Here is a 10,255-nt window from a genome sequence, read left to right as displayed (position 1 = left end):
TCTTGTGTGAATGCACACATGCGCACGCGCACACACACACACACACACACACACACACACACACACACACACACATACATACATAAAACTAAACTCTAAGCTCTAGGAAGATAGAATCCTTCTCAATCTAGATCCAGCCCAGCCCATTGCATATACTAAAAAGCATTCATTGGAAGGCGGGGTTTTTTGTCTACTCAGGAAAATCTGACCTGATTTAGGTCCCAGTCACCAAAGAAACCCTCATGTTGGGAGCAGATTGTTGCCTTGGTGTGAGTAGCCTTACCCAAAGTCACCAGTATGTGTTTATATATGGTGGGAACCCATCTGAGTAGGAGATACCTTGTGGGCCTCTCATGTGGGGACCTTCAGTTTGTCAAAATATCAATTGAACACTTCAAAGATTTGTGATGTCAATCAATACGGGCATACAAACATCACAATTTTCCAGAAGGAAGGAGGGTTGCTGGCTATTCACCTGTGTACTAAGCCATAAAATCCACCGATACAGATCTTGTTCCCTCTACAACCTAAGTCACTGAGGCTGAAAAGCTTCATTATTTGGGGTGGCAGCCCTTCTAGTGATGAGCTTTGCCAAGCGTCCTCGAGACAACCTGTTCCTGGTCTTGTCATACTGGTGCTCTTTCCAGGAGGGAAGGACCTGTCAGAGCTTGTACACTTCTGGTACAACATTCAAGAGAGCTTTACCGACCCCCTCCAAGTAATTTTTTATTTATTTTATTTCATATTATTATATATTCTATTTTATATTATATTTATTAATACCCTAGAATAAGAGAACTGCTTTCTCAAACACATCTGTCTCAAAATGGTGAGAGAAAGCTCACTTCTGGTTTGATCTCTCGTCACTTCCAGGCAGCTCTTCAGGACATTTTTTAGTGATTGTGACTTAAGTGAATAACATGTTTTCTGGAGGAACAATACCGGTTTTGTTTTCGTTTGCTATACACAAAGAAAACAGTGATTCAGTGTCATAAACCCGACTTGTCCCAGAAGCACAGTTCCAAAGGCCCTCCTCGATCATGCAGACCAACCCGAAAGTGACCAAGAACCTCCTCTAAAATTTTCCCAACAGCTGACTAGATTTCTTGCTTAAGAACTCCAGTAAAGGAGGCCATTGTCTCAAGCAAATACTTTTGCAGATAGCTTTTTTCTTTACCAAATTCTTCTCTACTACATCTGTCAAACCTCAGTCTCCCTCTCTTCAGCTTCTACCCATTCCTCCTGTCAGCACAATACCTCAGTGCTGTATTTTCTTGTTGTACTTAGCTTAAAAAAAAAAAAAAAAAAAAAAAAAAAAAAAAAACACCTAATTTTATGTAGTAATAAAAGTGCCACAGAACACAAAAACCACCCTGGTGGAAATCAGCTTTCTAAAAACTGGGAGACCTTGAAGATGATATGCCAACTCAGCATTTAGAATTCAGTGCACATCTTGATGAAAAGACAAAGTGACCTGGAGAGACTCACATGAACTGATGTTGAGTGAAATGAGGAGGACCAGAAGATCATTATATACTTCAACAACAATACTGTATGATGATCAATTCGGATGGATGAGGCCCTCTCCAACAATGAGATGAACCAAATCAGTTCCAATAGAGCAGTAATGAACTGAACCAGTTACACCCAGCAAAAGAACTCTGGGAGATGACTATGAACCACTCACTACATAGAATTCCCTATCTCTCTATTTTTGTCCGCCTGCATTTTGGATTTCCTTCACAGGCTAATGGTACACTATTTCAAGGTCCGATTCTTTTTGTTCAGCGAAACAGCTGTTTGGTTGTGCATACATGTGTTGTATTTGATTTACACTCTAACAATTTAACATGTATTGGTCGACCTGCCATCTGGGGAGGGGGGGAAGGAGGGAAAAAAATTGGAAAAAAAGTTTTGGCAATTGTCAATGTTGTAAAATTACCCATGCAAATATCTGGTAAATAAAAACTATTATTATTTTTTTTAAAAAGTGAGAAATTGCTGGAAGTAAAGTCAATCCAATGGGATACTGAATGGGACTACTCTGCAGGAAGTAAAGTCAATCCAATGGGATACTGAATGGGACTACTGTGCAAAGAAATTTATCTTGGCCAACTTAACAAGCAATACAAAAATCAAATCCAAAGCAAGAGTTTTATCTTTTTTATTAAGACAGCTGGAAAACGATAACATCTCAAATTACATAAGTGAACTCCCCCCAAAATTTACAGATTTACATGTTTATAATACAAACACTAACAGCTCATTGCATATAAATATTACATTTGGTCTGCCATCATTGGGTGGCATTAAAAATCCCTGAAGTATATTTATTTAAAGGGACCTGAGATTGAGGCTGTAAATATATGGGCATAAATATCCCTTGAAAATCAACACCCAAACTAAATGTCTTAGTTCAATCTGTTTTTGTGCATTTTTGGTGGCCTGCTTTAAACTGTCAGGAACACATAAAATTTTAAGAGGTTAGACAGTACTTAAACTTTGTTCTGAGCTCAAGTGGAAAAAAAAAAACAAACCAAAAAACCAAACCAAAAACAAAAACAAAAACACAAATGAAGTCCAAAGTGATCTTGCCCAATCAATACTGCTGTAAAGAATATCATTTTTTCCTAATGAGAAACAATATAGGAAAAATTTTAAGACCTAAGGAAATTTGAAAAATGTTTCTGTAAATGTTTCAAAGGGAGTTTTTAACCTAATAAAACCAAACAGCTTTTTTTTTTTTTTTCAAACCCTCCCAATCATATCAGCCAAAGGCCATTGTCATAGCCACTGGGGGTGCCAGAAAGAGATGGGTGATTAAGATTTCTTAAAACAGTTTATTTCTTGAATTTTGTATAACAAGAAAGGAAATGCGTAGAAGTGTAGTTCGATCCTTGGCCAACCAAATAATCTTGAAGCCAGTGAAGTAAGTTCTGGGCACTGGGAGGGAAGTACATGGCTAAACACAGAAGGTAAGGAAGGAACTAGGCTGAAAAGTCCCTATTAGCTGACAGAGTGTTAGCTCCTTCAGCTTCTGGCTCATGGTCACCCCCACCCCCCTCTATCCCTCCCAATCCCGCCCAACACCACAAACTTTCCACCCTTTGCCCTCCCCACACATTTTAGTAAAGCACCACTTAAAATATTACAGTTAAGACTGCAGGCAATTCTGCCCAAAAAAAAAAAAAAAAAAAAATCAAAAATTTCAGGGCTTTGTGGCTCAGCTAGAAAATCTTGTTGTGAGCCAGAGGAGGGTCTGAAACATCTCAGTCTTGAGGTCTAAAACACTTAAAAAGTGTTAAGACCAAAGTTTCTAAGGTTGACATTTTATCACAGCGAGCCGCCCAGATTTCAAGTGTAAACATCAGATTTACCACCACTAAAAGTGACCCCAAAAGTGTTAGCAGTAACTATTTCCAGGTGAAGGAGAATCCTTCATTCTCTTACATAGCAGGAGGCTCCTTATGTCGCTCAGGTAAACATTTTAAAAACATTCTATGGCAGAGAAAGAACCCCAAAAATTGTAAACACCAAGAAATGACATTTTTCTAACTATTCAAGTTCCCATCTGGACCTACAGTAAGAAATTCCCAGTGTTATCTGCCATCTTCTTAATGCTTTGCTACCAAGACTCTCCTCATAACCATGAGTTAAGGCATAAAGTAGCAAAAGTGCATTTTGGCAGTGAGTTAGTCCAGTATTTCTTCCCTCAAAGAGTTTCTAAAGAAAGTGTTCCTTTAACCAGTTTTGTTTTGTTTTTAAAGTGAAGTCTCATTAGCTTGGCTTCCTCACTAAAATTTTAGTTTCATAGACCCTTTTATCCATAAAACAATGTATCAATTACTTCAGGGTCATTTCCCTTCTCAAAACATGGACCCTAAGAACCAGATCACTGTGCTGTTAAATACTACTTAAGGGCTTACAAAGGAACAGTGACAAAACATAGGACAAAAAAAGTCATTTCCTGATTGCCATCACCACACACTATTGGTTAAGAATTCGAATTTTTAGTACCTCCTAATATCTAATGTCTGTTTATACAGAAAGGTAAAAATATTCCCCAACCTAGATTTCTAAGGAGTCTGCTATCCTTCAATTTTGCTTTCTAGAAAGTACTAATCATTCTCTTCTTAATCCATTAAGGTCTCCTTCTCTAGGTTTAAGTTAAATGTTACAATAACAAGTGAGTATATAGTTAGGCAGACAAACACACCTTATTTAATTCTAAGCTGTAGAGAATTTCTATTTACACAATTGCCAGTCCTGCTGACTTGTGCTAATGTAGGTAGCAGTTTTATATCACAGAAAGTGAAATAAAGAAACTGGGCATGAGAACACCAAGAAGATGGTGGGAAGGGGGTAGAGAGGGGGAGAGAAGGGGGGGGGGTGAAGAGAGAGCGAGCAACACAGATTAAAAAAACAAATATTAGGGAGATCTGAGTGTCACTTGTATGGCATAAATGTAGCACCTGGAAAAATGGCTTTAATCTTTATACTGGCATCAAAAATAATTTTGTAACATGAAAATAATCACTTTCGTGTCAAATAAAAAAAAATTTTTTAAAAAGGGGGGGGGGGGGGGCGCAATGAAAAATCTCCCAGGATGTTTTTCAAAGCAAAAATTCTTTGGAAAGATGTTGCAAGATTCTATTTCCAATATGGTTTCGACAGTTCTTCAGATATAAAATGTTGCTTGATTAACAGTCAAAAAATGGATATTAAATATCAAAAAATGTGATCTTTCCTAAATGGTGTAAATTTCAAAAATCAAAACGGTGATGATCATTTAACATTCCAATAACAAATGACTAATTATATTTAACTTGAGATGTTTTAAAAATTGTGCAAAACTCCCAAAGTTTTAAGTGAGCACCTGTTGATAAAACTGCCTGAACTCATTCTCAAGATATGCAAAACTAGCAAAGGGGCACCTGCAACTTACCATCGAAGCCAGAATAATACACCTGTGAAAAGGCTCAAAAGAACTGAATTTAACAATGTCAGCAGTGGTATTCATACCATTCATTTTCAATAAAGCTACATGTGAAGTGAGCCATAGAAAGAAAACTTTAAAAAAGGAAAGAAAAAGTAGTAGTAGTAGTAGTAGTAGTAGTAGTAGTAGTAGTAGTAGTAGGATAAGGTGTGAAGTGAAACAACTTCTACTAAATTCTGAATGTACTTTGGGAGAGAGGGATGGGAGGAAAGAAAATTCCAAATTTGGACCTCAGTTTTACAAAACAAATTCCATGATTTCTATTCATGCAGTTAACTTATACTTCCGGGATGGATGGGAGCAATAACATGAAAACGCTGGATCTTCAGGGAAGGAAAAAATGGAGAGAAAAAAAGAGAGAAATAAAAAGGTCAGTAGATTAAGGTTCAACAGAGGCATCTGATGCGTACCTCAATTGGATTGACTAGGAGGTAAGTCAGGAACAGTAGTACAGGTGCAAGAATTAGATAACCATGGAATAAGTTCCTTTTCCTGTCTAACATAAGGTGTGAAGATTTGGGGGAAATGCAAATGCATAAAAAAATTGCAAAAACTAACCAGGATGGTGGGGTTTGGGGAAAACAGTTCTTAACTGCTTGAAAAATACACACTCCAGACCTAAACACACAAACCATTTTGTTTTAAATTTACTCATTGCTAGATTCTTAAAACCATTAATATGATGGAAGCCCATAGGCTGGCTAACATCTTCGCTATACCACTTATAATCTACAACATAAAGACCAAGCCATGACGTGTGTACATAAATACCTTATTGGAGCTAAAAATAAGTGGTCTTTCCTAGGGATGAAAAAATTTATGTCCATTCCCTCCCCTCCCCTTCTCTCAATCTCTCCTGCTTTACTTTTCCTAGGGCCCAAAGTCTTCTTTAAACAAATGGGCTCTGAGAAAAATGGGAATGGTAAGGTAATGAAAAGTTTAAAAAAATTCTACACAGCATCCTATAGGATACTTTCAAAAATACTATCTAAATTGGAAAACAAAAATTCAGATATGAACATAAAGACTCCTCCAAACTGAGGCTATTTTCATGCATCCAGAAGGTCTGCATGCAAACGGATGTTTTGCAGTCAACAAAGACTGCTTTGCTCTGGCACAAGCTGCTGTCTTGTTCTTACCATTCCAACCCAGAAGATTAAGACTCACACTTGAGCCAAATGCTGCTTCACGATTAGCTTCACAGTATTTCAAAAGACATAAACTAAACTCTTCAAAGAAACACACTTCACCTTATTAAAACGATCTCACATCAAGAAGAATGTCTGGGGGAATAATCGTGATTTCTCTTTTTGAAATAAATAAATAATGCTTAAACTAACTAAGATTAACATAAATGGCATTTCTACTACAGCTGAATAAAGGAATGTAAAAAAGGAGTTTTATGCTAAGAACCTCTGATGGTATATATTAGTGTGTGCATACTAACTGAAGTATCCATGTTGCACTGCTCACTTGGAAAGTCCAGGAAAAGAACAGCACAAGCTCTTCCAAATACATAAAAGAGGAGTGACTGAAATAGTGCACATAGGCAAAAATCCACGTGAAGACCAAGATTGCAAAAGAAGTCTTGAATTTATGCCATGATTAAAATGTGGCAGTGAAGTTGCACCTAGAATGGAGTTTAGGATCAGTGAAGAAAACTACAACAGAAAGTTAGCAGTGACATATACCGTACCAAAAAGCAAAGTTAGTGCCATTAACGTTTCACAATAACACTTCTGTTAAGCCCAAACATCATTTGTATGACAAAACAAAAAAGGCTCAAGGATGTCAGGCCAGGATGTCCTCCTCCATTTCATTTGCCCAAAGTTTCATGCGTGTGCATGTGCATGGTGTATGAATGTGGATGTGTACACCCCTTCCTTTACTCTTGATGGAATTATCAAAAATTAAAGCATCCAAAAGCATGGAATGATTTGTAGGTAGCTTTGAAATTAAGTACTGATTTAAGAAGACTGAATGAATCAACCGGTATCAAGGCTGATCCCGTTAAGTAATGGTAAAGTCCAAGAAATCTGCTACTGCTAGCTGAATCAGAGCTGATTTTCTTCATTCCATCACAATCAATACCTGCTACTCAGTGAATATAAATGTCTCAAATTCAAGAAATAAAACAAGTCTTTTGACCCAAACTTTCTTATGGCACCATATGTAAATTCTATTGCTGTAATCATGAGCACGAGAGTTTTCAAGTCTTTCCCTAGTCCCGGGAAGTCATCGTTCAAAACATCAGCATAGAGTGCAACAACAGGTCCTTTTCTAAAAGACTGTAACAGAAGAGCCCTTTTTTTAACAGTATGAACAGAAGTTACAAAAGTTGACCCCAAATATTAGTCAGTTAGGACATCACAGCGCAAACTAGATGTTAAAAGTTTCAAGATCTGAATGAAAACCAAAGCCACATCTATTAAATAGTAAGTAGTAGCAGAGACATAGAAAACAACAGCCCAATATACTACTTACACAGACAGGTTCTAATATAAGCTAAGGTAGAGTACACAAGGCTTGTGGAATTTTGACAATTACTGCTATTAAAGTCAGTGCCAATAGGATTGTAGACAACCTTTTGGCTTATCATTTGTGAGCAAAGCATTTCTAATGATTGGCTACTTCTAATTTCTTCTTAGTAATGCAGAACTGCATCTATTTTCTTTTAGGTTTCCAGTAGTTGTAGTTTGAGAGGTAGCTGAGCTACTGTATTCAGAGAACTCACTCTGTGCGGATGAGGAATTTTTCAGACATTTAACCTTTAGCTACACAATGTCTAATGCATTAAAATATAAGAAAAAGAAAATAGATGCAAGTAACTTTTGCATTTGGCACCTTTTGTCTAGATTTTGATACTTCTCAAGTAATTTTTTTTTAATAAAGTTAATGCACACATCAGGACACACCACAGCAAAGATTTGCTACATATTTACAAGGCACCAACCCTTTTCTCACTTTTAAAACATGAAGAACCAATGAAAATCATATCAAGATCCCCCCCAGCTCCCCACCTTCTCGCTCAGGTCCCCTCCTCCCCCCCAAAACCTGCCATATAAATATACTTCAGCTCAGTACAATTTGTGAAAGTTTGGCCTGGGATGATTAAAATAATCCAGATCCTTCTTACAATATAGAAACTGTAAACATTTTATAGCTGCCTTTTAGGATTGGTGTATTGTGCAAAAGTTATCATTATTACTGTGTATAGGAATCAAAATGGTAAAAAACAAAACAAAACAAAAAACAAACTATATAAAAACTCTGTAAGAAGGTGCTGTAATTTCTATAATACAAAACCAAAAAAAGGGCGATTTCCTTTTTGTGATAAAAATGTCATGCTACTGTAGAGAAGCCAGAAGCTCCTTTAACATAGTAAATATGTAGTGTGTGGGGGGAGCAGAATTTCTTTAATTTAAGGCCTAATGAGTAAGGCTTGCAGGGAAAATTGAAGTGTGGAGAGCTCGAGTCTCAAAACAAACATATACTGGCATAATGAAAAAGCACCACTGGAAGGAAGCAGGAAGTCCCCACACAATTTGCTTGGTAGATTTGCCTGGTAAGTTCCCTGTAGGAGAAGGCCATTGGGATGTGATTTTTAAAAATTTATCTAAAATGTTCATTTACTAATAATTCCATCCCATGAGATGACTGACCCGGGCCTTCTCTGTCATTTTACGTACTCTGCCCGATCTGGATGTACCAAGATTCAATGGATCTTCAGCGGGAGCAAAGCTGTCATTGTCGGAATCATCATTATACAAAACAGTTCTTCTGCCTTGGTTTCTTGTTTTAATTCGGGGCAGTCTACTAAATCGAACTGACAACATGTTGTCAAATTCATCATCTGCGACGCGTAAACGCTTGGCTCTAGAGCTTCCTCTTGAGATTCCTCCTCTTCCTCTTCCTCTCCCCCTTGCGCCATTTCCTCTTCCTCGACTTCCACGACCTCTGTTTCCTCTTCCTCTGCCTCCTCTGCTCCACCGGCCCCATCTGCCCCATCTTCCTCTTTCTGCATTTCCTCTGTTCTTCCAAGGTCTCTTTCCACTGGCAAGATTCTTCCTGAGCTTTCTTTTAGGTCTGGTACGAATGACTTTGCTGTAGTCATGGTCTCCCTCTACATAATCACGGTCCGTTCTGGAACTTGAATCGGATTCTGTATCAGAGCAACCCGAACTTTCAGAACTAGAATTAGAGTCTCCACTCTCTGATGAAGATGAACGTGCTCTCTCTTGTCTGTCTGTATTCTGTCCTTCATCATGGCTTTCATCATCTTCTGATGTAATAATTAATTTTCGCTTCACTCCTTTTTGGTGCTGTTCTCCATCACCATTTGTAAGGGGCTCAGCAAGGGACTGATCTAAAACAGGAGGGATGATTTTTAAAGGTTAAGATGGAGTTTGCAAAGATGGCTCAAAACTGAGCTAAGAAGAAATGAAAGAGGGGCAGCTAGGTAGCACAGTGGATAGAGTTCAAGTCTGGCCTCAGACACTTACTTAAAACTTCCTAGCCGTGTGACCCTGGGCAAGTCACTTAACCCTAATTGCAGGGGGGGGGGGGGGGAAGGAAATTTTAAAAAATGAAATATACAAGGGATCTTATATACCTTAATAGTAAATAGACATATTAAATTCATCTTGCTTTTACAACCAAGAAAAAAAATATATGGTCGTTGAAAAATTCTTTGGGGGGGAAAAAAAGTACTTTAAAGATTCAATTTCCATTTACAAAGGCCTTATTGAATTAATCTCTTAATTTAAAGCCTGTAAATAAAACAAAACTACTCTTTCCCAAAAGGTTAACATGAAAAAATATATCAGCTAGTCTTCAGTAAGACCAAACGGGAGAAATTTGGGGTAGTGCGAGTATGTATGTGTGCACATGAATGATTACGTGTACCTGTTAAGAGATTTCTTATCACATGACCCTTTTTCTCAGAACTCATTGCCGTGCAATTCTTGATCGGATCAGGAAATTTTTCCTTTTTACCCAATCCCACGCAGCACCCTAATACCATTCTTTTGTCTTACTAATAAATTATAACCTATAACAAGATAGAGACAATGTGATAATCATCTCCCTGCAGCATCTACCATGCTCTTTTCTGCATCAGTCTGTATTATATGATAACTCCTTGGCCGGCACTGTGTTAAAAAGTTTGGGGATGCAAATAAAAGGAAAAAAGAAGGTCCTGCCCTCAAGCTCCATGCCTCGGTACACCAGAAATCTGTATGGTGTGAAGAGAAGAGTCAT

General features: G+C 37.7%; 1 protein-coding gene across 5 annotated transcripts in view; it reads right to left on the bottom strand.

Annotated features, from left to right (window-relative positions):
- Positions 1-2,150: 2,150 nt before the first annotated feature.
- Positions 2,151-10,255, bottom strand: part of BRWD3 (bromodomain and WD repeat domain containing 3) — a 120,896-nt gene continuing 112,791 nt past the window's right edge. For all 5 annotated transcript variants that reach the window (XM_074277273.1, XM_074277275.1, XM_074277277.1 and 2 more), the window contains one exon: positions 2,151-9,362. In XM_074277273.1, coding sequence (XP_074133374.1) covers positions 8,629-9,362 — 734 coding nt within the window. In that variant the 3' untranslated portion in view covers positions 2,151-8,628. The remainder of the gene's footprint in view (positions 9,363-10,255) is intronic.

Source organism: Sminthopsis crassicaudata, chromosome X (genome assembly GCF_048593235.1).
Source record: "Sminthopsis crassicaudata isolate SCR6 chromosome X, ASM4859323v1, whole genome shotgun sequence".
Lineage (NCBI taxonomy): Eukaryota > Metazoa > Chordata > Mammalia > Dasyuromorphia > Dasyuridae > Sminthopsis > Sminthopsis crassicaudata.
The sequence above is the reverse complement of the archived record's forward strand: the minus strand, read 5'-3'. Positions and strand labels throughout refer to the sequence as shown.